Raw genomic sequence first — 27,985 nt, forward strand, 5'->3', positions numbered from 1 at the left:
CAACATCTATTAAGATAAGTTCTCTATTGCTACAATTCTCTTAGCTGCTGCATCAGGGGCTGTAGTGCATCAGGGATGTTTGCTGAGGCGCGGGTGGGCTATTTCTAGGCGACTTTGCACAAGGGATGTATCTCCGGGTGCGTAGCCAACATGCCACAATCGTTTACGCTCTGTAGCGAACGAAACGCAACTTTCACTGTCACATAAGGAAGGGTAATATAGAGACACAAAGCGTTTCGTTTTCGTAGCGCAAGCGATTGTCACCTTGGCTACGTACCCTGGTGCACGAATCTATGCTAGTACCAACAACATTCTGAAAATTACTTAACTCTGAACGAACTGAGATAACTTTTTTCAGACTGTGTATACCTCTACCGTTGTTGTATTATAGAGTCTGCCATCTTGTGACCTGAATCGAGAGCGAAAATAATTCACGCTTCTAAGCAGGTGCTGCCCCCTTTACTGCACACTGGCTCTATTTCGCATAGTAGGGTCTGCCATCTAGTTGCTTAAATCTAGGAATGTATCTTGACATAATGCTCTGTGCTGCCGTCTACAGTTCATGCACGCTCCCTATTGTACTTGCATTAAAGAAATTTTCATAAAATCAAATCGTTTCAATTATATTTAATTTTGATTAAACTTCACTTCTTTTCAATTTCAAGTAATTAATTTATTCTTAAGTAATTATTAATTAAAATGACATTTAATTTTTTATGTGTAATACTATAACCATATATTTAAGTTGTATTAAGTACTAAGTACCTAACTAAGTACATTGATCTCAGTTGGTCTCATAATAAAGGAAATTGAAAATGTCAGTTTGACGTGATATTGGTCGTGGACGCATATTTTTTTCTTTTGGAACGATTATTTCCCGAAATATTTACTTTATCAAAAGATCGTTCTATTGGAGATCCCTATTCATTTTGAAAGACCTGTCCAAAGACATCCCACACCATAGAGGTAAAGCTAAAAAAAATCATCTCCACCCTACGTTTTTTTTGTGGCTTATATTTGTTTGTAGCTTTGTCATGATGAATTTTGTATCCATGTCAACTTGCAGCTTTCTAGCACAAACGATCACTGAGCAAAGCCGCCGACGGACAGACAGACGGACCTGGCGAAAATATAAGGGTTCCTAGTTGACTACGGAACCCTAAAATTGGTAGTAATCAATCTGGTAGAGTCTGTGCGGAAAGAGAAGAGTCGTGGAATGTATGGGGCACAGTACTTATTGGGCACTATTATTGGTTGACTAAAAAGGGTCTCAAACAAATCAAAATTACTCGTAATCATAATCTTCGTAGTTATTTTATTTATAGTAATTTATTTAAAATAACGTAACTCAGGTATGATAGTTACAATTTCTTATATATGTTATATCTTACACCTCGTCTCCAATATCTGGAACTCCTTTTAGGCCCCTGTAACAAAGACATTTGTTTTATTTCTTTCTTTTCCAATACGAGAATATAACTCAACCTCCTAAACTGACAAAACATACAAGTCTGGTTTTAGCCCCGAACGGTAACACCATTACTTGGAATACTTGATGCACTCCTCCGGGGCTACGCACCTAGTTAGGGCTGCTGCTGCGATCGTCGCGCATGTAGGGCGTCACACACACGCACACGGGCTCGAAGAACAGGTAGCACGACATAGCCGCCCACTACGAGCAGTACTTAAGACCACAAAAAACTATACTTACTTGGTGCACTCCTCCGGCAGTACGCACTTGTGCGTGCGGTCGTCGCGCACGTAGGGCGGCACGCACACGCACCCGGGCTCGCAGAACGGGTAGCACGGCCGCAGCCGGTCGCGCGGGTTGTCGCACGACACGGACGCGCAGCCTGAGAAGCACGGCTCGTACCTGTTAAGGAGGACGTGGTATAGGAAATGGTACTACCTACTTAACAAATATCAATCGCCGGCTCCGGCTGACATTAAATATAATCAAAATTTATTAATCATCTATTTTAGTAACTCACTGCGAAGTTGATAATTAATAAGTACCTATTATACGGCAATCGCGAAGTCTCAGTTCAAGACAAAAGTATTCTGAATTGTATTTCAAGTTGTATAACGGTAAACAGTGTAGCATTACTTGCAATTTACCTTTCACGCGGTCGATCACAATTCATTGCTGCAGACGTTTTTTGCTCTTTTTCTCTGAAAAGAAACACTTGTCATTATTTATCATACCTATTTTTTTGATGTATGTATGTATTTATATAGTGCAACCTAGCTGAAACGTCGGAAAAGAGGTAAAATAATAAAATTGAATCGCGTTAGACCTAGTGACATTAATTACTTGACAGATAATATCCATAATTCATAATCGTTTAATAGGACTTTCGAATGATCCACGGAACATGGCAGATCGTGCTCCAGATATTTTTATTTATCTTTTGCATTCTGCTGTTTAACTGCTGCTGTAATTAAAATATATAATTTTGATAGGATATTATGCAGCGAATGGCTAGCGCTATGGGTGCAGTTAATGAAGAATTCTTCTGGAAATACGAATAACTAATTCTTTGGACATCATTCGGCGGTTCGTGGTCTCGGCCGCCTATATGCTTTGTACTGCTGCTCCAGCTATCCTCCAGTGTATCGTAAAGGCCTCGACGGATGACTAAATATCGACGGCTTACTGCTATATAAATAATACACTTGACGTTGGCAAAGTGCCCTGGTAGCAGAGAAGCCTAATACTTACGAATAAAAAAGTCGTTTGGTAACAAGAAATAACTACCTGGATAGGCCTCCATGTCTTACGTCTTGGGCTACGAGCAGCGTCGTTTTCTATAAAAATAATATTGTAAGTACCTATTCCTAATGTATATCCGTTGGCTCGGTTGGTGGACGACATTCGGAATATTGCGGGTCACTACTGGATGAGATTAGCTAAGGACAGTCAGGACTAGGAGAAGTAGCGTACTAATTAAGAGAGGCCTACGCGCTCAGCAGTGGACGATAACGAGCTGATATGATGAATGTATGCAATGTATGCAATGTGCAGCGTCAACCGGAGACCAAAGCATTCAGTCCCATGTGCAAAGCGTGCAGGGAAGAAGAGGAAACTGCAAAACATATTCTCCTAGACTGCAAACAGGTAGAAGTACCTATACGGGGACTAACAAATACCTAGGGACTGCGTGCATACTAAAGGAGGCAGTTAGCGACCTGAAAACATTGCTAGGTTTCGTGGAGCTGAGTTTGATAGAGTAGGAATAGCGGTACCTCGTTTTATTACAATAGTGGTCGATTTGCGGAAAATGCCCAGCAAAACTAACAAACTAACTAATTACTTATGTAAAGACGAGTAGGCCAGTATTTACTCGTATATCTCCGCGCTCTTCCCGCCGCCGTCGTAGCGGCGCTGGCCCCTAATCAAGTTCTCGACGTCGCTGCCCTGGTCCAGCACCTTCTTCCTCCAGTTTCGCCTGTCGTCGTTGAGCGCGTGCTTGCCCTCCAGCTCCTCGTAGTCGTAACTGGACGATGCGTGAGCCACGATGTCATCTGGCAAGCGGATTCATTTTGATCATTAAGAATAATGGACATTAATTACTAATTGATAAACATAAAAGTACTTAACCTATAAACCCATAACTTTTAATATTGGTTGGAGTTATATTTACGTTTGTAATCAAAACATGATAAACAATCCGCTTTAATAAAATTAACGCGTACAAGAAAACAAATATTTCTGGTACGTACCTATATATTTTTAAGTCAGCGAATACTACTTTACTTGAAATAATATATTTGAAAAGTTGAGTTGAGGTATGCCAAAACATTTATTGAGTAAAATATGTGTTAAAAATAACTTATTTATATGCCAAGTTAAACCAAAATTATTGTCTCTGCATGCATTCAACTTTCACTACTACAAATTAAAATAAAAACAACACTCACATAAAATAAAGGCTAATAACAAGAAAGAACGCATGTCCGATAGTTTAGTTTTAGTAGGCAGTAACTCGTGTATAATGTGTCTAAGCAGTAATGGCCACCGTTTGCTCCGCACCATACTAGTTTACTGTAACTCGTGGAAAACACGCTAAACTTTGTTTAGAAAAAGATACGCCTGATTTTTTTTATACTACTGTAAGAGTGCGAGTACAAATCCCGGAAGGGATCTTTGTTCGTTTTCTTGAAACGAAATAGGAAAACATAGGCACGTATGTAGAGTTAGACCAAGAAAAGTCTGCAACGATTTTGATAGCACACGCAGTGCAAGTGTTATTTTAAACGACAACCTATGAAATTATGACAATACATATACTCGTAAATAACATTTGCACTGCGTATGCTATCAAAATCGTTGCAGACTGGTCTTGGTCTAACTAGGTATCATCTAAGTAACATGTTATGGGCACAATCAATTTCTTGTGTTACTTTTGCTGTTACTTTACTCCAATCAATAAGGATTTTTTCCCCTTTATAATGTATCTCTATCTCTACTAATTCCTACTATCCCTACCAAATTATATGAAATTTGGTATGGAGATATTTTGAATCTCGAAACAGGATAGTTTTTAACTCGAAAATCATTCATTAAGAGGATGAAAAGGGGGCTGAAATTTACTATGGAAGTGGGATACTAAGTAGGTACTTATTCCAAGCATACGAAGTTAGTCTCGGGCAGAAGCTAGTAGATTATAAATACAGCATAGGTAGTGTAGGTTTCAACACCATTAAGGCATTCTGTCGCCTTTCAGCTTGGGAAAGAATGTTTTGGTATGTTCGGCTGTTCTCCTCCACAGGTCGCCTTTATTATTCGATCCTAATGAAATTTTGTGAGAATGTCCTATTTTTTTTTTCGATGGATTTTTTAAAATATCGAAGACGTGAGGGTTCGCGAAGTCTACAGCTCACAAAGCCTCTAGTAATATAATCATATTAACTACTGCCCGTACTGGTATCCAGGCATTCCTGCCGGTGCTGCCGAGCCATTATTGTGGGATGCTAGACGATATAATAGACTTAAGCGCGCGGTTGTTTTATGCGATAAACGCAACGTTAAATGCGATGCGTTTGCTGCACATCCATTTTTGATAAGATAATCTAATGACACTACATTGTTTTACGCGGTAAACGCAGCAGTAAGCGCATTGTCATTTTTCCTACCCTCCGTTTCGCTTGCGTAGAACGCTGCGTTTATCGCATAATACAACCGCGCGCTTTAATATCTATGACTTAATTTCATTTTGGCTTATATTTAATGATAATTAATTTGTTCCAATTTAATAAAACTACTTAACATAATATTATAACTTTTATTTAACTTATTAAACACTTAACAAGTTAGATCTACGTTTATTATTCCTCTATAATATCCTGTGAAATAATTGTCCTCTGTTAAAACGATTTATAATAGGTTGCTCCATCAGAACTCCTGGCAAGACTACCTAATAATAAATTGTTAATCCGTATTTCTTGTCGTGTTCTTAGCTTCGTCAGGAAAGTATCAGTATTAAAAGTAGGTACTTACATATTAATTTCACTAAAAAAAAGCTACCAAAAATATTCATGCATGTAGAATAATAAAACTGATCTTAAACTAATAAATAATAATTCAGCCTATACAGGGTGGCTAAAAATTACGATCGGACGACCTCATATCCACTTGGCCACGATACGATTTAAGAGTCACACTAACCTAGTCGCCGCCATACAATCGAAGTTTCACTCTCATTTTAAAACGATTAGTTTTACACAAGAAACTTACTCACAATTTGTATATATAACAATTTTTAGCTGAAAACTGGTACCAGACATAGTTAAATGTTAAGGTTGTCATGTAAGAATGAGAGCATAGCTTCGGTTGTATGGGAGTGGCTTTTTGGCGGCGGGTTCGTGTTCTTAAAGCAAAAAGTAACGTCCCGTACCTAAGTCCCACCAGTCGCAGATATTTCACAGTACATTGGTGGGTAAATAATTGTTCTTGCCTTCCTAATAACTATAACATTCGTTTAGGCGCTCTGTGAGCTTCGCTCTGCATTATCTTCCTAGGCTGCAGCGCCCTAATAGGCGGAGGGGCTATCACTATATTGAAGTAGTTCCCCATCCTCGAAACATCTGATGAGAACTTCGAGTGTGGATTCGCCTGACTAATCGAAACTGCTTCGTTTTCTCTTACTTCTGGAACCTCTTCTTCTTTTTTCGCGTAGTGTCGTTTTATATTGTAGTTGGTGTTTGTGTTGTATGTCTCAGAACGTCTTGTTGGCACCGGGATGCCCATTTGAGTCCTGTAAGTCAATTATTCAATGAATTACCTTCGAATGATACTTTATTCTAACCTCAGTAGTGTCTGTAATGCTTTATAGACACTCGTGCCTGCATCCAAAATATGTCTATGTTTTTTATGATCCTTAACCACTTGGGCGGAAGATGAGAAGGTATATATAGTTTCGAAGGGAGCTAATTTACTCGTTATAAGGGTGTCAGCGAGTTATCTGAGGGCCTACAGCGAACACCAAAGTTCGCAAATTGCGGGCAGAATTTCTCTTTTACTCCAATTAAGGCGTAATTATTAGAGTGACAGAGACTGTACTCACGGCGAGCAGTCCTGCGGCAGCACGCACTGGTGCGTGCGGTCGTCGCGCACGTAGGGCTCCTGGCACACGCAGCCGGGCTCGCAGTACGGGTAGCATGGCCGCAGGTGATTGCGTGGGTTGTCGCACGACACCTCCGCGCAGCCACCGAAGCAAGGCTCGTATATCTCATAAGGCCAAAAGCATGCTGTAATATTCAAATTATATTAAGTTTGGCAATGTAGTTCGGTGAATGGCGACGCTGAGACAAAATACTAATACGGGCAAATAAGGTTTGCCTTGGTGCAAGACACATTAAAATTAGGTAAGTAGGTAATAAGTATATTATAGATTATAAGTATTATCTGAAACCATATTTTTGAGCGTCTTACATTAGCTCTACTTGATAACTCATTAGAAATAAAGTTTAAGGAGATATAGATCAATATGTTTTTTTCCCTACTTACAGTACATAGACCGGCTAAAAACAACTGGTTTTTTTTTACTTTGGTTCAGAGGGATATGGAATTAATTTTCGGGATTTTTTAAATTTCTCCAATCTTTTTACGCGACAGACATTATTAGTACGATGATTTGTTTTTGTAATTATTAAATTAGTATTAGGTAATAAATATTTAGTATCTTCACGGACAACAGTTTGGTTGCTACAGAGAATCTGGTGTTGCAGGCGTCCATGGGCGGCGGTTATCGCTTACCATCAGGCGTTTCGTCTGCTCATTTGCCTCCTATATCATAAAAAAAATTATGATTACCTTTATACATAACTAAAAAGTTCGAGAAGCAAACTTTACTCAAAAGCCACTAAATGACATAACACTAAGTTTACTCCGAGGGTTCTTTACCGAAACTTAAATCTTAAAGCTAAGGGTTAACTTACGTACGATTTCTCCAATCTTTTTACGCGACAGACATTATTAGGTGTCCAAGGCCACTAAATCAAGTTGCGGACACTAGACTCATTGTTCTTTCCCCGGCCGTTTCCGCAGGTCCATTACTGCTCCCCAGAGTGCCGCGATAGCCTAGACTTACAGTAATAGTCCCGACTTGGACATTGTTCGAGATAAACTCAACATTTTGTCAGAGATTTAGCGGCGGTATTGCTTCGGTTAAAAAAGGGGTAAAATCACCTTTCATGATCCTATCTTCGTCTCGGCAGGAGCCGGGGCGCAGGAGGGTGACGGCCACGAAACAAATGAGCGTTTTTATCCCTGACGCCATCGCACAACCAGTCGATACGAGCGGCTCAACGGAACTATATAGGATTTGTTCTGTTTTTCAACACAAGTGATATGGCTCGCTAGCGCGGAAAAGGGCCATTTTCTTTCTTTATTTCAATATCTTTATTTTTTAGATAAACTTTCGCTGACGAAACCTCTTATTATTCCATTAAGTAAATTAACAATGTACTTAGTAATAATACGTTTCACCAACATCGTAACCTCAATCTTTTGTTTATAACTAAGTCGCACGTCTAATTACACCGCTAGTAATTAATTACAATTAAATATCTAATTTATCAGTTTTAATTTAGTTTCATTTTATAGATGTTAGTTTTAATATCACTTATTGTAAATTATGTTTATTAAAGAAAAAATATCAAGGTATTTATTTAGGTGATACGTCTTGCTAAGACTTGCTAGTTATTAAGCTTACGTATGCGTAAGGAACGTCAATATAACTCAGTTGAGTAATTGAGTAATTACAATGTCGTGCATGGATTTCTATTATTTACCTTATTGACATCCATGAATCTCAATTAATATGATACAATGATAGCACGGGATAATGTCGCAGGAGAAGGGCGCTGGGTAAACATGGAGAGAGCCGGTTAAGCCTGACCTGATTGAATTATTGCTTGCGTTGTAATTTCGAAGGTGCTGGGTCACGTTTCGTTATATTATTATGATAAATTTCACCAGGATATTTACCTACGGTGTTTAGGCTTTGCTGTTTATTGCACAGACCAGCTTAGCGGTTTTTGTTTCAGTATAGATTGTACTGTTTTGTTTATATCTGCTTGCTCGTCTTAGGATAACTAAATTACAACGACTAAATTTTTTCATGAATAAAAGATGTTCAACTACACTGCATATTTAACTATTGACGGCTCCTTTTTATTTTAAAGTGCATTAAAAAGAAGACACTATTCAAAAAAATCTTCAATGTATCGTCCAAAAAATCATCATGGCATCATGTGACTATCGTCATTGCTGATAGGTATACGTTTATAGATTGATTACAGCGTATTTAATTGCATAGGTAGTACTGGGGTAAGTAAATAAGTGCAAAAAGTATGCATTTTTTTCTCAGGCGATGCCGCTTGGCTTGATTGTTCCTTAGGTCGAAAAACCTGTTTTGGCCCGGTAGTCACGAGATCGTACCGTGCAAACCCCCCCAAAAAAGGGGGAAAGGGTCGGCTTCCCAGGTCCAATCTATGCTATATTTCTGTCTGCTCTTAGCAACTAGGGCAAGTTATATATCATTTTCGTCTAATTTAGGGACGAGGAATTCATTTTTGAAATAATCGTTTTACCTTTTCATACAAAAAAAAAAAGATTTTCGAACAAAAAATGATTAGATTAGATGTATTTATTTCACAACATATGATTACAGTACAAATTACATTAATGTCAATTTAAAAATAACATTAAATGAAAATAACATTTAATTTTCTGAGACAATTTTGGCCTATACAGACACAGTGTGGCGACTTTCACTTTATAAAAAATTTGACAATTTAGCCCATTTATTCTTTATTTTGGAAAGTAATCACATTAAAATAGGCATTCATAATTTTTTTTTGTCAAAGACAAAAGTGCATACCTTCCCATACATTTTTGCACTTACTCCAGTATAGAAAGATATAACAAAATATTAGTAGTTACAATTATCTAGAAAGAAATATACGAGTATAACGAAAGAAATTATACACAAGCCGTGGGTTTCTCGAATAGTAATAAGTCTCATGTTCATTTGATGAAACGCAAAACGATATTTAATATGTGATAGAAGATTGATGGTAAACAATTTTGTTCTGCCAGGCGTACAGCCGGTCTGTTACCAACGAAATGCGTGATATTGACACCTACTTAGAACAAGATCGAACAACTGGAATAAGTTCCGAAAGGTTCCTACTTATAATGTATCAAAAAATGAGACTGACATAAAACGTAGTAGTAGCCTGCTGGGTTTATCTGATACTCTATGAAAATCTAAATTTGTTTTAACATTATACCTACAATGTCCCACTGCGCACTGCTGAGAAAATCGTCTACCTTTCTTTTATCTGCACGTCCCTGTCCTAAACCCATTAAAAAAGGCCAAGTTGTAGAAAGCCATCTGCCTTGCCAGTGGAACGATCATGATGTTTATAAAGACAATACATGTCTCAGATTGTCCCATAATCTAGTCTAGTAGTAATAGGTGGAATCAGCATCCTGCCGAGGTTTTCTCGAGAGACTGTATAAGGGGACTGTACTTTAAAAAACCGGCCAAGAGCGAGTCGGACTCGCGCACCGAGGGTTCCGTACTTCTTAGTATTTGTTGTTATAGCGGCAACAGAAATACATCATCTGTGAAAATTTCAACTGTCTAGCTATCACGGTTCATGAGATACAGCCTGGTGACAGACGGACAGACGGACAGCGGAGTCTTAGTAATAGGGTCCCGTTTTTACCCTTTGGGTACGGAACCCTAAAAACAGTGTACAGGGTTAGTGTAGTTATATAGGTTTTTAATGTCGGCATTACACATGTGCTGATCCATGCGTGGTCAGCAGGATATCTAAAAACCGGCCAAGTGTGAGTCGGACTCGCGCACGAAGAGTTCCATACCATTGTCTATTGTTTTTAGTATTTGTTGTTAGGTAGCGGCAACAGAAACACATCATCTGTGAAAATTTCTACTGTCTAGCCTAACACGGTTCATGAGATACAGCCTGGTGACAGACAGACGGACAGTGGAGTCTTAGTAATAGGGTCCCGCTTTTACCCTTTGGGTGCGGAACCCTAAAAATCGATAGTACCATGCTGGTTTTCTTACTAATTAAGTTTAGTTGAAACTAATATTTTGTTGGCTAATTCATCAGTGTTATTCAGTTATTGTTTTAATCAGCCCTTTGTCGGTGGTAGTTTGCAGCAAGTGCGCGGGTCACGTCCGTAAATCGGCAGCGGGCGCCCCGCGCCGCCGATATATCGTCTCTGTTTATGAACTGTTAACGTTTCGTGACCAGCCGCGCTGCGCTCTATGACGCCCTACACGTTTTCTTTGTTTTTACACGACTACCCAAAAAGAGTAGGTATATTAGTGTGAGTTACCATTCCATTGTTGTTGGCACTATATGGAATGAGGGAATTCGCATTCCGGCATCCAGTTTCTTCAGACTATTTCACGCTGTTAATATTAGATGGGTTTTTCTGCTCTACGATGTCGGAAATACTAATTTTATATAAAAGAAATAAAAATACCAATACCTTTGAAACATAAGATAAACACAGTGTGTGTGTGTACTTTTTGATTTTGGAGCGCATCTACGCTAGCGATTTTTTTTTGGGATGCTTACTTCCGTTAACAGACTTCTATTAAATGCGAATTACAAGCCTAATAGTAGAATTTTTTCAACTATTAGGCTACAGAGCGCTGTCTGCTTTTGACTACTGAAATGTAAATGTTATCGCTGCTATTTATATCCACTCTCGTTTTTATTTTTTATTCTGAATGAATTATATCTGGATTTGTTATCTGTCAGTGTCAAAAGTGGTATTTCTGGTCCTGCGTGTACGAAGTTATCCTAAGTTAAGAAAGGACAATTTCTTCTGCAGGGTAACTTCGCATAACCTTAATAAATTTCGTTTAATACCAAAAAAACAAAAACAAAAACTGACGAGGTAAGTAGGCTTATTGTTAACAAGCCGTTTCGTGTAGCCGGGACTCCGGGAGCAAATTGAGGCATGCACATAAACGCCCGTCCGGATCCACCTGCGAAAAATAGCTTTCCCGATAAAATATGATTGCGTGCGATCTTTTTTATTACTTACCCCGTTTCCTCTGGGACGCCTCGAGGTTCGGCAACGCTTGGATTTGTAAATAAGGGTAACAACGTGAGATACTCCAAATTCCGTGAGAAAATCTTGTTACTTAGAGATATACATTTATTGGGTCGTATATTCTTATATATACTAAGGTGTGTAGTATATTAGTTAAGGGTATTTGTAAAATACTGTACCTACCTACATTAATATAATAAAACAGTGTTGAACTAGCTCGCGTGTTTTACTACATGGTGACAGCGGTGGTCACTAATTAATTTAAAGTTTGCTATTATTTGGTGCGTTAGTGGCTTATTTCAGCGAGTTTTAAGTTTATTAGTGGTTGTGAAATTAAAAACACAATGGAACACGCGCGTCCTCCGGCGGAATTGCTTTTAGAAGGCGGGCCGGCTGCGCGGGCCGAGGCGTGGCGCAAGTGGAAAAAGCAATTTATGGTGTTTTTGAAAGCCTCCGGAGTGAGCAAAGAGTCTGCCGATGTCCAGGCAGGTCTGCTAGTCAACCTCATTGGATCAGCCGGCTACGAAGTATACACTGCGTTATCATTGACAGATACAGAGAGTGAGAACATCACCACGGTATTGAAAAAATTTGATGACCACTTCGGAACGAAGCCAAATATCACGGTGGCTCGGTATAAGTTTTTTGTAAGGAACCAAGAGGAAGGTGAAAGCATCGATCAATGGGTTACAGCGCTGCGAGTGTTAACTCAGACTTGCAAGTTTGGCAAGTTGACAGACGAATTAATTCGCGACAGAATCGTGTGCGGGATTAATAATAATGTTATTCGTGATAGATTATTTCGCACGGAAGATTTAACGCTCGCAAAAGCGGTGCAAATTTGTCAGGCGGCGGAGATGTCGCACGAGGAGAGTCGTTGTGTCGGTGGAGGTGCGTCAGGTGCAGCGGACGTTCGAGTAGATGCCGTGTGGGGATCTGGTGCGAGAGGAGGTGGCGGAGCGCGCGCGAGCGCCGGCGGACGGCGGCGCGCGACCACCCGGCGCGGAGCGCGGCGCGGCGGGCGGCCGCCGGCCGGCGCGGGCGCGCCGGGATCATCGCGCCGACCCTGCGCGACGTGCGGTGGAGGGTGGTGCGCTCAGGATGAGCACTGCCCAGCGTACAGTGCCTTGTGTTATGTGTGTGAGCAAAGAGGGCATTTCGCTAAAATGTGTCGTCAACGTAAAGTGATACGTGACCAGGTATGTCATTTGGCGGAGGACGATTCGGACGAGGAGGACGGTATGTTTTACGTTGATGTTGTTAACCAGGACTCTAAGTCTAAACCACCGAAAGAATGGCTCGAGTTTATGACATGTAATAACAAACGTATAACATTTAAGCTAGATACGGGGTCTATGTTAAATGTAATATCAAGGGCCGAGTACTTAAATTTGGGATTAAAATTAAGCGAATTGAAACCGGTTCTTAAGCGCGCGTACTCATATACCAAACACAATATACCTATTATAGGTAAGTGCACATTGTTGATATCTTGTAGAAATAAACAATATGAGTTAAAGTGTATCGTGACTGATTTAAATTGTCGAAATATACTGGGACTGAGAGGCTGTGTGACGTTAGGTTTGGTGCGCCGGATTGATGCTATTCAATTAGAGAATTACTGTGATCTTTTTGAGGGCCTAGGAAAATTACCCGGTAAGTATAAAATAATAGTTGACGTTAATGTTCAACCGGTAGTGTGCCCAACGAGAAAAATTCCATTAGGTTTGCGTGATAAGTTACATACTGAATTACAGCGCATGGAAAAAATAGGCGTAATAAGAAAGGTATCACACCCTACCGAATGGGTTAATGCTATTGTTTTGGTAGCGAAAAAAAACGGTGACCTTAGAGTTTGCTTGGATCCCCGACCGTTAAACCGCGCGGTGCGGCGCGCGCAGTACTCTCTGCCCACAGTGAGCGAGCTGGCCGTGCGTTTACGCGGCGCGCGCTACTTCAGCGTGCTCGACGCGCGCTCAGGGTTCTGGATGGTGCAGCTGGACGACGCCAGTGCCGACCTCTGCACATTCGCGACTCCCTTCGGTAGGTACCAATTTCTTCGTTTACCTTATGGGGTAAATTGTGCCCCTGAGGTATTTCATGCCAAGTTAAGACAATACCTAGAGGATTTAGATGGTGTAGAAAGTTTCATCGATGACGTCATTGTTTGGGGTAGTACACGAGAGGAACATGACGCTCGATTAGAGCGTTTGTTGCAAAGGTCAAAGGAAATTGGCATTAGGTTCAACAAAGAAAAATGTAAGTTTTGTGTAACGGAAATTATTTACTTAGGCCACAAATTTGATAAACAAGGAATGCGCCCAGATGATTCGAAGGTTCGTGCCATCATGGAAATGCCCTATCCTGAGGACCGGAAGGGTTTAGAAAGATTTCTTGGGGTAGTAAACTATTTATCAAAGTTTATTCAGAACTATTCCGATTCGGTGGCTATACTGCGAGGGTTGCTAAAAAAAGATTCGGAATGGATATGGGATCATAATCATTCAAATGCTGTTGACCTATTAAAAGCTAAAATAGCATCAGCACCAGTGCTGTCATTATACTCGACAGAGCTGCCGGTAGTAATTTCGGTAGATGCGAGTAGTGTGGCGGTGGGCGCGGTACTACTTCAGGGCGGGCGGCCCGTGGAGTTCGCCTCGCTCACACTCACGGACACGCAGACACGGTATGCTCAGATAGAAAAGGAAATGTTGGCCATTTGTTTTGCGGTGGAGAGGTTCAAGCAGTATATATATGGCCGTCGCGATGTGACAGTTCAGACTGATCATAAGCCCTTAGAACCTCTATTTACTAAACCTCTATCGGCGGTACCCGCGCGACTACAGCGCATGATGATGCGAATCCAGGGCTTTGAGTTCAGGGTCGAGTATACGCCCGGTAAGTACATGTACATAGCCGACACATTGTCGCGCGCGCCGCTGCCAGAGCTGATGCATGATCGCATCACTGACGAGGTCGAGTTGCAAACGTGTTTCTTAATTGAAAACGTGCAGGTTAGTAATAATAAACTAAACATAATTAAACAACAGACAGCAAAAGACGAGGAATGTAAAACGATAATACAATATATTTGCAACGGATGGCCCAAATACAGGTGGGATGTTAGCGAATGCGTTAATATGTTTTGGCCATATCGTGAGTCGTTGCAATTCATAGACGGCTTAATATTTAAAAATGATTGTGTTTACATTCCTCGCAGCTTACGCGACGAGATGCTATGTAAAATACACGAAGGGCACCTAGGTATAGATAGATGCAAGCGTCGGGCTCGAGAGGTAATGTTTTGGCCGGGCATGTCAGCCGACGTTGAACGCCGCGCGTACGTGCTTGCAACGCATGCGCACTGCATGCGCCTGCCCCGCGCCGTGAGCCCCTACTGCAGCATACGCTGCCGGATTTGCCTTGGTCGAAACTGGCTTCTGATATCTTTGAGTACAGGAAGAAGTACTACATAGTCTTAGTAGATTATTTTTCCAACTACGTTGAGGTAGGCATGCTCAACAATATGACTAGCAAAGTAGTTATAAATTTTATGAAGGATCAGTTTTCGCGGCACGGTATTCCTTCGGAGTTGGTGACCGATAACGGCCCCGCTTACAGCTCGTGCGAATTTAAAAAGTTTTTGCTTGATTGGGAAATAGAACATGTGACATCATCTCCGCGATATGCTCAATCTAACGGTAAAAGCGAACGAACGGTACAAACAATTAAAACCATGATAAAAAAGTGCCAAGACTCGGGGGAAGATTTTTATTTGAGCTTACTCAATTATAGATCAACTCCGAGATACAATTTAGATTCACCGGCGCAAATGTTAATGGGTAGGCGTTTACATACAAAACTACCAATTAAAACTACATTATTGCATGAACGCGTCGATAATAAACTAAATTATGAAAGATTATTGCACCAGAGGGATAACATAAAGAAAAATTACGATCGATCTGCTAAACTATTGTCACCTCTATGGCCAGGGCAAAGGGCGACACTGATTGACGGGAGCGACAAAAAACCGGTTACAGTGGTAGGCAGCGCACCGGAACCGCGGTCATTTGTAGTAGCGGATAGCCAGGGTCGGAGATACAGGCGCAACCGGCGGCAGCTGGTGGCTCGCCAGGCGGCGCCGGAGACCCAGGGGCCTGAGGGCGGCCCGAGTTCGGAACCGGTGGTAGTTAAGGCGGAAGTAGGTCAGTCAAACTCAGCTCCCGGTCCCAGCACAACGACAGTACAAAAAGAGGATAATAAATGTCAATTACCTCATATTGTTCCACCTCTAACGCGTTCTAAAACTAAGGCGTTAAAAGAAGCTGCAAAGATCGATGACCTCTTTTAATAGGTATAATAGTAGCATTCAGTCAGAGATGCACAGATGTTACAAATAAGTAGGTTAGTAAGGATCTTGCTAAATGTGTTTCATTTAATGTAATAATTGTTTTGTCCGAGATGAACCTAGTATATACCCACTATAGTAATTGATTTATTAGCGTCCTTATTTTCTATGCAATAAGACTCAAATTACATTGGTGGCTTTGCCGGTTATTTATGTTCATTTCGGACATTAAGAGTAGAGATATATATAGAAATAGATACCCATTATGGTATTTCTGTTTTGTCATGCATGGAAATATAAATTGCACAATTGCTTTTAGTATTAGGTTATTGTAGCACCGTATTAATGAAACTTAGCTAGTGCCCTGTTAATTTGATTATATTTGTGTTTATTGTAAAATAAGATGTAACTGCAGGCTAATCTTTTGACGCCATGTATAAAATAAAATAAAACACTTTCTTTTATATAATACATATACACACATATATATATATTTACGTTTTTGTTTGCCAAAAGGGATGAGATGTAGTATATTAGTTAAGGGTATTTGTAAAATACTGTACCTACCTACATTAATATAATAAAACAGTGTTGAACTAGCTCGCGTGTTTTACTACAAGGTGGAAATCCGATATATTTAAATGTCGCTCAAAGAAGCTCTGTTAAATGTAAATTGGAAATAGTAATAACCTATTTCTTTTTTATTACTGACTTGTTTTTTTTCTGCATCTTAAGTAAGCAATTAATCCCTGGAATAAAGTTATAATTACAGTACCGTACCTAAATACCTACTTGCTATACATATAAATGTTCTAATCTAAAAATGATTAAAAATTTCACTGATATTTGAAGGATGCAATTAACTTTCTGGTGGACAAGTAGTTAAGAAGTTGGTGCAATATTATTTGGTTTGATTTTCAGTTTCAAAATCTCTTCTCTCTCGTCTTCGATTACCGCGATAGTTACTCATGAAATAAAATTATTTATCGGATTATGCCTCCCATTGTGCCCACGAACGCTGGAAAGGGTTCGAAACGTCGGGATGTATTTTAAATTCATTATACGCCATATAAATAATAAATAAATAAATAATAATAATAATCTGATAAATAGTGCTCATCATTATGCCAGTGGAACTTGTAAAATTTCTTTTAGAATGTATCTTAGCAAGTAGTGCGGGTATTTGCTGAATAAGTTTCATACACCAATCACGTTCAATACAAATTACAAATAAAGCTATCTGTTGAACCCTTGAAAAGCGGCTACCTTTCGATCGCTGGTCCTTTCCCATAAGTGAAGTCGACTAAATTATTTGCAATTCAAGCTTTATTCTATCGGGGTACACTTGATTTTCGCTTGTATAGTGTGCAACAAAGCAAAAAGTGTTCGTTGAGACTTGAGAGCCACACAGTCGGTCTCTTGGGTCCGAGACCCAACACATTCGCTGGCGAGTCTTCAAGATTACTGTCAGCAAACACAACGAGGCTACGTGCCTCGAAATAGAGATGCCCGTTAATAAGACTTAGCTTACTGCCTACTGTGGGTGCCCAATTCCCTATTCGCTCTGATCGTTTGATCAATTGATTAATCCAGTTCTTATGTTACTTATTTGTAAAAACAAACACTGGCATGGAATCTTAACAGTAACTATTGATGATTAAAATAATGATTTAAACTTTCACGATTTTTACTCATTATTATTTATCTCCACGGGACTTAATCGCGTAAAATAGTTTTAAAATGTACCTCCGACGTTTCGAGGACGGCGTTGTCCCCGTGGTCTCGGAGAAGACTGGCTAAAGTTGACATCAACATCTTCTAGGCGCGCGAGTTTTTCGAACTACCCGCACTTGGTCTTGTTTATTAACTTGAACGTTTTGCTCACTAGGGATGCTACCGGGTCGACACACAACACTCACAATATTCGATTTTTCAACTTTCGATATTTGGTTTCGCTTACACTTACTAATGACTGGGTTCCATGTGGATGAGATCTTAAAACCTTCGTCTCGATTGAAATTTCTATGTTTCTTGATTTCAATGGCTTCACGGATTTTTCTACTATAAAACCCACGATCTGTAGAAAGTATTCTAGGGTTGTGAAGCTCAATCCAGTGGTTTGGCCCTGACTCGCGCGCCTAGAAGATGTTGATGTCAACTTTAGCCAGTCTTCTCCGAGACCACGGGGACAACGCCGTCCTCGAAACGTCGGAGGTACATTTTAAAACTATTTTACGCGATTAAGTCCCGTGGAGATAAATAATGATTAAAATAATGATATACTGATTTAAACTAACACGATTTTCACTCATAATTTTAAAACTAACACGGGACTTAATCGCGTACAAACTTACGTTTATTTATGGCCTGACGTTTCGAACGTGACGTTACGTTCGTGGTCACAGGCAGGCGTGGTCTGCCTAAAAATAATGATTTTGAAAGTAGAGTTTTCCAACATCACGTGTTCTTAGACAAAATGTATGCAGTGAATAAGATCGTTTATATACAATAACATAGTTTTTCTAATACTCCCAAGAACTATCTACTTGGAGGCAGATATTTGCATAAAATCATTCTTGATGTATCAATTTGAACATCTCTAGATACTTGTAGAACTACGATAAACTTAGCTTCATATTTCAGTCGTAGGGCATGCACTTAGCGCATGCATTTGTATATCGTGAGGTTCCACTCCGTACTAAGCAAGTAAGCATGCCCTATTAAATATAGTCGCAGTAAAAGCTAACTGCCGGCGTAAATACGAGTTGAGCATTGTATGCTCTAAATCCATGCATGATCGTAGATGCGAATAATGCAATAACACGTGCCCTCGTTACTTGCCAAATATACATATACTACCAACTTGTCGTGTTAATTTCTACTTGAATGGAGTTTCGATGTCTTAAATTTTGAACATGTTAAGTACTGTCGTTGTTATGAGTTGAGAAACGTCTAAATTATACTCATACTTAAATAATATTCAAAATTTAACTGTTTTGCGGTAAATGTTTGAATTTGTAGCATTAACTGTGTTTTGTGTACCTATAAATTGGGAGTAGCCATTTTGTGAGTTGTTTTCAAGTAGGTAGGTAGTAGGTAGGTAGGTAGACAACTGAGTTTAGATATAATGCGATTTAAGAAGATTCATGATTGACGAAATGACGCTGGTGCTTTGGAATATGGGTCGGCCACTTGTGTGGGACGCTACCTGCGTAGATACCCTGGCGTCGTCCCGTAGTCCAGGCACCAAAGTTGGCGCTGGTGCGGCCGCGTCCTCGGCCGAAAGCCTCAAACGTCGCAAATATGCCACACTAAGTAGTAGCTACATATTTGCGGCCTTTGGGGTGGAAACCCTGGGGCCGTGAGGACCTAGCGCGCGTCGCCTCTATGAGGAGCTGTCAAAGCGCCTCATAGAGGCTTCTAGTGACCAGAGGGCTGGCTAATATATTGCCCAGCGGATCAGCATTGCCATCCAGCTGGGCAATGCGGCCAGCCTTCTGGGCACCCTACCGAGCGACTACGACTTAGGCCAAATTTTTTATTTATAACTTATTAATTTTTAAATCTTATTTTGAATACAATGAATTAAGAAGATTCATCAGCTAATTGCCGACCGTCGCCGTGCAGAGAGTCGCAAAACTATATTTGACCCAATAAACACTATGGTAGTAAAAGCAAATATTAAATTCACGTTAAAAGTTAAAACAAACCAGCAAACCGACAGCCCGGATATCGCACAGTCAAAAAAAGTTTAAACTTTATTCTGTCTCTTAGTTTTCAAACGCCAATTAAAACTCATAAAACTTAGTGGTACCTCAATGTCTTTTTTATTCCTTAGTAATATTTTATTTGATACTGAATAATCGCAAAACCCACGCTCGTTAACCAAGTTACAAAGCAATAGGAGGTGCGTACATACAAGTACACTTAATTAAATTAAAGAAGGTCGTAAGTATGTATGAGGTTGGAGAACTGTTACTGTTTTCTTTAATTGAACGCCAGTACATTTATCTGGCTTGGCTGTGTAATTGAAAGGCGCGGTTGTACCCGATAACAATGGAACGCGCTGAGTTTGTCGCGTATAAATTAGGGAATTATATTAATCCGCGGATAACGTGCCTGCGGAGCGCACTTAACGGCGCTTACTCTTGCTGTCATGGCTACGCGGAACGTAACATCAAGTTAGTGTCGACTGGAAACTAACCAGACCATATTTAAGACCCCAGTACATTTTCAAACACAAGTACAAGCGCCCAGTACAAGCATCAAGTACATTCCTTATTTGGACAAATTCCTTTTATTTCATTGTGAAACGTTATCATTTCAGCTTCATCATAATCCCTATACGTACATTACATACCTACTCCAGCACTTGTTGAGCGGCAGGTTATTTGACCCAACTGGACAAAAGCTGACATATTAAAGTCACCAGTCAGCGATTTTACGTTATTCCAAAAGTTTCCTTCGTAATCTGTGCGTTATTACGACGCGCTCGTGAAAAATGATGCGAGCACTTTTTCATGCCCATTAGCGGTAGAACGAAACATTTTTAATTTAATTTCGTGAACGCGGGCAGTACAATCAATTTGCGAGACGATTATGCGAGAGAAATTAACGGAAGATAACAGGGAATTAGCGACGCACCTGGGGAAGGATTACCGCTCGAGATAAGTGAATATATTACGGCAATTACGCTCGAAAAGTACTAGCAACAACTGAAAACCGCTCGAAGGGAATCGTGCAATCTTCACCAGAATAACGGGTCTAGGAGGAAACATCTTAGTGAGTTTATCTGTCGCGCCTTTGTCTGTCACATAGCTTGATACAGATCAGTAGGTAGAGTAGGTGGTTTAATCTGCGTCCTTTGTTAGCAATGCCGAGTTGACGGGAATAACTTGTGTGTTCAAGAAACTTATCGGGGTACTAATAACATTTCGAGAGGCTAAACAAGGGAGAACAATGACGGGCTTTCGGCTGAAATATACCTATATAAATACATTTTCTGAAACTGATTATAGCTTAGGTTTCCTGCAATTTGCCAGAAATGGGATATGTCTTAACGTGAATTTGATTTGCTGATGATGGTGCTCGAGCCGAGAATAATTCGTGGAGCGAGATCTCGTGCGGTTCTAACCGGCTGTTTGCTCGCTTCCGCTGTGATTTGATACATCAGCCGAGGTAACGTAGCAGAAATACGAGCATTTATGTACTAAACTAAACTACGTAAGTATAAACGAGCAACCTTAATTTTCACTGGCAAATATATCGTTATATAGGTAGAATAATGTTTAGTAGAAAAAACCGGCCAAGTGCGAGTCGGACTTTCGTTCCAAGGGTTCCGTACATTACACAATTTAAACAATGTATTTTTAGGGTTCCGTACCTCAAAAGGAAAAAAACGGAACCCTTATAGGATCACTCGTGCGTCTGTCTGTCTGTCTGTCCGTCTGTCACAGCCCATTTTCTCCAAAACTACTGGACCAATTAAGTTGAAATTCGGTACACATATTTGAGATTCTCACAATGAGCTCTTTCATTTGATATGTAACTCGATATAGTTTGAAAAACTTTATTTTTTAATTTTCACATTTACCCCCCAAAAGTGGCCCCCATGTTTAAAATTCATTTGTTTACGTTACATGTTCGTCTTTGGGTCAAAAACTTACATATGTATACCAAATTTCAACTTTATTGGTCCAGTAGTTTCGGAGAAAATAGGCTGTGACAGACGGACAGACAGACAGACAGACAGACGCACGAGTGATCCTAAAAGGGTTCCGTTTTTTCCTTTTGTACGGAACCCTAAAAACCGAATTCACAAGTTTGAAATGTCATTACAATTATTTACGATCGTAGTCCATCTCATAATAACTACAATAAACTCCAAGACGTAAAATCCTTGTTATGGAGGCATCCCATTCTGGTCGTCATCAGCAGTTCCTTTTACCAGATGGCAAACGCTTTCGTAATAAACTGTTGCTTGCGTCAACTTGGAATTAGTTTTCCAAAAGCTAACCCTCCCTTAGTATAGAATGTAACCGGAAAAACAAATTAATGTAATGTAATGCTTAATGCACATGTGGTCTAGCTAGGCTGTCAAATAGTCATATCAATCATTTATTATCGAATAAAATAAACATTTCACCTGATCAACTTTTCAGCATATTGAGTCATCGTGCTGGAGTATAACATATTCAGTTTTAGTTGAATTTTTAATGTTCGGTTTGTTTGCGTTGGCATTGTTTCTGAAATTGGTTCGATTCGTTACAGCGTATGATCAATTCGATTTATTTTCATAGGTTGTCTGTCAGTTCATCCAGTGGGTTCACCGTTATACGCCGTATTGGCTAAAGTGCGTGGTGGGCTGGTGGGGGACTAAACGTTATAAAAGGAGGGGTACAATAAAAACGTTCCTGTTTCGTACAATTTATTCAATCATTTCGATACTTTTACGAAACACATACAACATGAATGAAGCGAATATTTACAATATATCTTAACTACGAGTACTTACACATCGTTAGATAATTAATTAATTGAAACTTACAGTAAAAGCTCCCTAATTGTCTTTGGCACTTGCTTTCAGTAACAATTATAATTCAATAATAAGGTAATTAAAATTAAGTAGATACGTGTCGTTTGAGGATAGAATTGAGCAAAGACTTATAAATTAGTTAGACTGCTTGTATGAATTACCGCGTGGCGTTTCATGGCCAGATGGCCTACTTCCACTGTGTGCTAATGGGATACTTAAAAAAAATCATCATAAAAGATAAAAGCTGGCAACTTGTAAAACGTATAATACTTACTGCTGGAAACAAGTAGTTGTTTTTATTTACCCATGTGGATAAAAGTTCTACGTATATTGCACAATGCACACATCTAAATAGATCATTAAAAGTTCAAAAGTCGACTTGACATAGTATATTACTCTACATTACGTATTGTAAGAACGTTCACTTTAAACAGACATGTCATAATATTCTCTGTCACATCATAAACAACTGAGCTATATCCCGTTACAAGCAAAAGTAGTTGACTGAACATACTATTTTTATTTAAGTAATTGTAAAGTTGATAAACATTGGTCAAGACGGCCGTGTTTGAATTTTCCTTGTAATTAAAGGGAGTTGTTTGGATTCATTGATATTCATTAGCAATTACAGCAAAGGGCTGCTTTACCAAGTAGATGTTTTTGAGTAATTGGGTCACCCCTAAGAAATGTCGTAAATTGCTAGTCTTTAATACAAGGAAGATTACTCTTATCATTCTAGCATTTATTTAATTAGTTAATCGTTATGTTCACCCTACTTGACTTTACACATTAGTAGACTGCGAAAGGACTCTTAAATATCCTAGTGAATATGCAATATATAATCAAATAGTAGCCAATAAAATACTCGCAACTTTGTACAAAAATGATGTGTGTAAACACTGGAGGGAGTGCGATATTGGACGTTTGTGTTATTCGACCCTTATACATAACCCCTATCATATAACCTATTAATAGTCGATACAAAATACTATTCCAAATTGGATCACGAAATATTAAAACCTAGTGTTTTCTACACTTTTAAATAGTACAAGGGGGTCTAGAATAGTATCGTTGAATGTAAAAAAGCAGGTTGTCTTGAGATCATTTGGAATTAACGAGATCCTTCCTTATAAATATATTTTACAGTACATATAGTGCTAATTAGCACATTACGTAACTATGTATGTTAAAAACTTAAAGGGCCAATTATGTACTGTAAAACGTTGTACGATTCGAAACTCGTGTCGATTTGAAACACTCCCTTCGGTCGTGTTTTAATTTATCGCCACTCGTTGCGAATTTCCTATTTTTCGCACTTGTTTCGTAATGTACTGTTATATCATGGCCGTCATATAGTTCTAACGGGTGTTAAATAAACTTGTGATTTCATCAAAAATAAACTGGCTTTCTATCTAAGTCAAATCATTCAAGAAAGGTTATGACTGCGATACTAAACCGCAAGATCTCGTCTACAATGGAAGATATCTTTAATTAAAAACTTGGAATTTAAACTGCTAACGATTGCATAATCAATTAATAACGTACTAATTAAGCAGCATTTTTGCTTCTAACTGGAATCTAGCTTTGATTATAAATAAATAAATAAAGTAAATATATGATTATGTTCATAAAAGTATAACTAGGTAAACTAGGAACATATTTATTCGAGTAAAGTACTCGTACGAGTACCTGTAAGTTGCATTGCACCTACTAGTGAGGCTAGATTTAGTTTGCTGCGCATTTGTCTGACTCTAACTTGATAAACCCTGGATAGGTAGGTAAAATACATATTACAATATATTTTTGAGTGGAAATAGTATTTAATAGCCCTATGTATTTTGCTTCGAGTCAGTCGAATAATAAAAATAAATAAGTTTCAAACAACATTTAGTTTTTTGTGGATTGAGTGTGAGTTGTAGAGGATCTTTGTTTATGTTTATTAATACAACAGGTACTCTGACTCTGCACTTATTATTTAAACTGGACACATGACAACGGCCCCAAATATTTAATTAATGGATCGTTTATTCTATTTTTATTCACATGAAAAAACTCTGACTGATGAAGATTATGGATGTTACAAGAATATCTACAATTTCAGGAAAAACGACGACGAGAATATTAAAAATCTACACGAGAAAAGCTAAAAACTTAGATAAAAATAAATACAAAGAAGGTTCTACTTGACACGTTACCATAATTATTTATTATCGATTTTTACAAAAATAATCTCGTAATAATATCTACGACTATTATTTATACAGTTATTTATCCTTATATTTACATCTACAATAGCTGCAAATATTAAAACAATTCACAAATAAATAGCACATTTTAATACATTAGCCAAAATGCTGTAAATATTAGCTTTAATCAAATGGTTGAAATTCGAGATCACAATATTGCTTGGCATTATGAATATGTAATCCTAAAACTATATGCACTAACTTAAGAACTATTAGGATAATATCCTTCGAGATCATGAGTTACAACAACTAGGTTTTTATGTCAGTTTTGATTAAGTATTTAAAAATATTACTATAATGTACCATATCTTTAAAATTTAATAATTTTGCATGATTCACACAAATTCAACCCTGGGCAGTTACGATCAATAATTAAAAGTACAGACTTCATCCATTATCATTATCGAGCTGGCTGCCAGCTATTGGATTCGAATTATTCATTTTGTTTCCAATGGACAAATGCTGTTAGCTCTAATAGCTACCGAAGAGAGGGGAGAGTGGGGCGCAGAGTGTTGCAACGGGTTACGCTACCCTCAGGTAAAGTGCCGGACAGGGTCCGGGCGAATATGCCCGCCTAATCAGGCAGAACGAACGCACGCATGTTCGACCTTTCCAAGTGCGCAATATTATCGGCGCTCTGGGTTCGACAAAACTGCCAAACTAAATGTAGTAGTTAAGGCAAACAAATTTTGTTAGTTTTCGTAACTAAAGTTAGACAGTTCGGTAGACTTGATACTTTGTCAAAAATACTTTATCTATTAAGATAAAATTAATATCATCACATCAGGCCGGCAGACGAATATTTGTAGCCATTAGGAAAATCTAGATTCGTTTTGTCGACAAAGTGACGATAAAAATAAGTTGCCTGACTTATGGGGAAACGGTTACAATTGCGGTAGGCTTATTTGATTGACTCTATATCTGAGATTCTTGCAGAGCTGTATCGGTAAAGTGCGGTATAATTTTGCGATTTTCCTAGTAAATGTTGTGTTATCGTTTATGAGTTCTTGAGATGATGGCCGTCTTGGTCGCACCGCCGCAGCACGGCGAAGTGCGTCACCTGGAAGGTGCTTGGTGATGCGGCAGCCGTGCTCCAGCGTCCTTGTCATGGTGTAGCCCATGTTGTGTCGTCGTTTATGAGTTCTTGAGATGATGGCCGTCGTGGTCGTACCGCCGCAGCACGGCGAAGTGCGTCATCTGGAAGGTGTTGGTGGAGCGGCAGCCGCGCTCCAGCGTCCCTGTCATGGTGTAGCCCATGTTGAAGTCCGCCTGCGTCACATTCGTCGTTAAGTATAACTGTTAACAAAATCAACACGTTAATCAGTTGTATAATTATTTTGAGATAATTACCGCGTTTTTAATGTTAAGACGAAAGGGGACGGCTACTTCTCCATACACACGACGCAGTCCCCATTTTCCTCTCTGGATAGGTAATGACATTATAAAAATATACTTTTATATAATTTGATATAAGTATATATGTTAACCATAGCTATGCCCTTGCGTTTGACATTTTTTAGATTATTGTAAAAATTAGGAGCGAAAAACAGAATTCATACAAATGTGTAAATGCTTCTAACTCTTATAATAATTAAAAATCCGAAAACAAACAAACGTAGGGGCATAGCTGTGGTTGATATACAACCAATTGTGTCAAAATATTTTCAATAATATCCAGAGAGGAAAATGAGGACTACGTCTGTGTATGAAAAGACGATTTCACTTTCGTCTTAACGCGTGATACAGTATCCCATTGTCGTTTTATCGGGATCATTAAAGGGGAATACTTTTTAATTTACACTTTGACTGAGTATCTCCTGCCTTTGACTTAACGGACCCAATCTACCGATCATAATCAAATCCTAAACTAAATTCTCAGTTGCTAAGGCTAATCGTACCTCAAACAGTAGGTAAATAAACATAGTCAATAGGTAATAAACATATAACGTTCCTAATGACATCTCATCAGCTACGATTAGCCAGTAATTAACGGCAATATTTACCTTGAAGTCGGCGTCGGTACCGAGGTGTTTGAAGGTGCCGACGACGTGCACGGCGTTCCCACCGCTCACCACCATCCGCGCGTGTGTGCTGTGCCTGTAAACAAACAGGACACGTTACATGCAATGTGTTCTTTACGAAAAAAATGGTTGCAACCCGTACAATATGCGATAGCCATGATTGTTCAAGAAGAAAGTTGAAGGAAAAAAAGTGTTGCCATAACAATTTTGCCATAGACAACATGAAAATATAAATTAACTTTTTGTTCTTGAACATAGTTGGGGCGGCCAGAATATGCCCCAAAAAATCAAAACATACAAAATTGCATAACATATGCCTTAAAAATAACTTAATTAATGATCATTAATGGGTAAAATAAAAAAATTATAAATAATAAATAAATAAATATTTATTATAGGACATTCTTACACAGATTGACTAAGTCCCACGGTAAGCCCAAGGAGGCTTGTGTTATGGGTACTCAGACAACGATATATATAATATATAAATACTTAAATACATAGAAAACACCCATGACGTAAAGGACATAGTTTTCTATAAGAGCGCAGAAATATTTTTCCAGAGCCAGCCATCTTTACCTCTGCCACTCTTACTCTACCATCAGGTCCTGGTATGACCTTTACAATTCTAGCCATCGACCAAATGGAGCAGTATTATCTGCCCTAACAATGACTAAATCGCCCTCCTTTAAATTGGGCTGAAAATGCCTCCATTTAGGGCGGTTTTGAAGTTGGGTAAGGTAATCCTTTGACCATAACTTCCAAAAGTCTTGTTTTAATTTCTCTACAATTTTCCAAAATTTTAATCTATTTAATTTGCATTGGTATGATCAACTTCTGGAAGGCTGGTCAACGGTGCACCTATAAGGAAATGCCTAGGCGTTAAATATCTGTAATCGCTGGTCTCCGCACTTATTGGCAACAAAGGCCACTTACACTGCAACACAATTTAACACTGCTTCGACCTGAGTGATCACCGTGTAAAATTCTTGAAAGGTAAGTATTACATTTCCAACTACCCTTTTTAGGTCATTTTTAAGGCTTTTGGCACTTGTCTCCCACAGAACTGATATAGTTGTTGCATCAAAAACGGTCAACTACAATTTTGTCAGAGGGGTACTGACCTGTGGTGAGTGTGGCCGTACATTCACTGCAAAAATAGGCTACGTCAGCCACCTGAGAGCTCACGATCGTCGCTCTCACTAGCCAGTACAAACCCAGTCG

At 39.1% G+C, this 27,985-nt stretch overlaps 3 protein-coding genes and 1 long non-coding RNA gene across 6 annotated transcripts in view; 1 reads left to right on the forward strand and 3 right to left on the reverse strand.

Moving 5' to 3' along the window:
• The window catches only part of LOC134746709 (uncharacterized), a 102,118-nt gene that overhangs the window by 55,886 nt on the left and 18,247 nt on the right, over positions 1-27,985 (forward strand). The gene's annotated exons all lie outside the window — the stretch shown is intronic.
• Positions 1,305-4,075, reverse strand: LOC134746371 (uncharacterized). Its single transcript, XM_063680741.1, has 5 exons — positions 3,922-4,075; positions 3,345-3,525; positions 2,119-2,172; positions 1,712-1,873; positions 1,305-1,427 (listed from the first exon to the last, which is right to left on the reverse strand). Exons 1-5 carry the CDS (start codon positions 4,034-4,036, stop codon positions 1,388-1,390), a joined length of 552 nt encoding a protein of 183 aa, XP_063536811.1. The 5' UTR covers positions 4,037-4,075; the 3' UTR covers positions 1,305-1,387.
• Positions 5,905-7,927, reverse strand: LOC134746587 (uncharacterized). Its single transcript, XM_063681007.1, has 3 exons — positions 7,691-7,927; positions 6,567-6,750; positions 5,905-6,257 (listed from the first exon to the last, which is right to left on the reverse strand). The coding sequence occupies exons 1-3, from the start codon at positions 7,779-7,781 to the stop codon at positions 5,969-5,971; spliced, it is 564 nt and encodes a 187-aa protein (XP_063537077.1). The 5' UTR covers positions 7,782-7,927; the 3' UTR covers positions 5,905-5,968.
• The window catches only part of LOC134746692 (uncharacterized), a 75,747-nt gene continuing 73,476 nt past the window's right edge, over positions 25,715-27,985 (reverse strand). The window contains exons 3-4 of the mRNA XM_063681215.1: positions 26,744-26,837; positions 25,715-26,036 (exon numbers count right to left, since the gene is read on the reverse strand). Coding sequence (XP_063537285.1) covers positions 25,875-26,036; positions 26,744-26,837 — 256 coding nt within the window. The 3' untranslated portion in view covers positions 25,715-25,874. The remainder of the gene's footprint in view (positions 26,037-26,743; positions 26,838-27,985) is intronic.

This window comes from Cydia strobilella, chromosome 13, assembly GCF_947568885.1.
Source record: "Cydia strobilella chromosome 13, ilCydStro3.1, whole genome shotgun sequence".
NCBI lineage: Eukaryota > Metazoa > Arthropoda > Insecta > Lepidoptera > Tortricidae > Cydia > Cydia strobilella.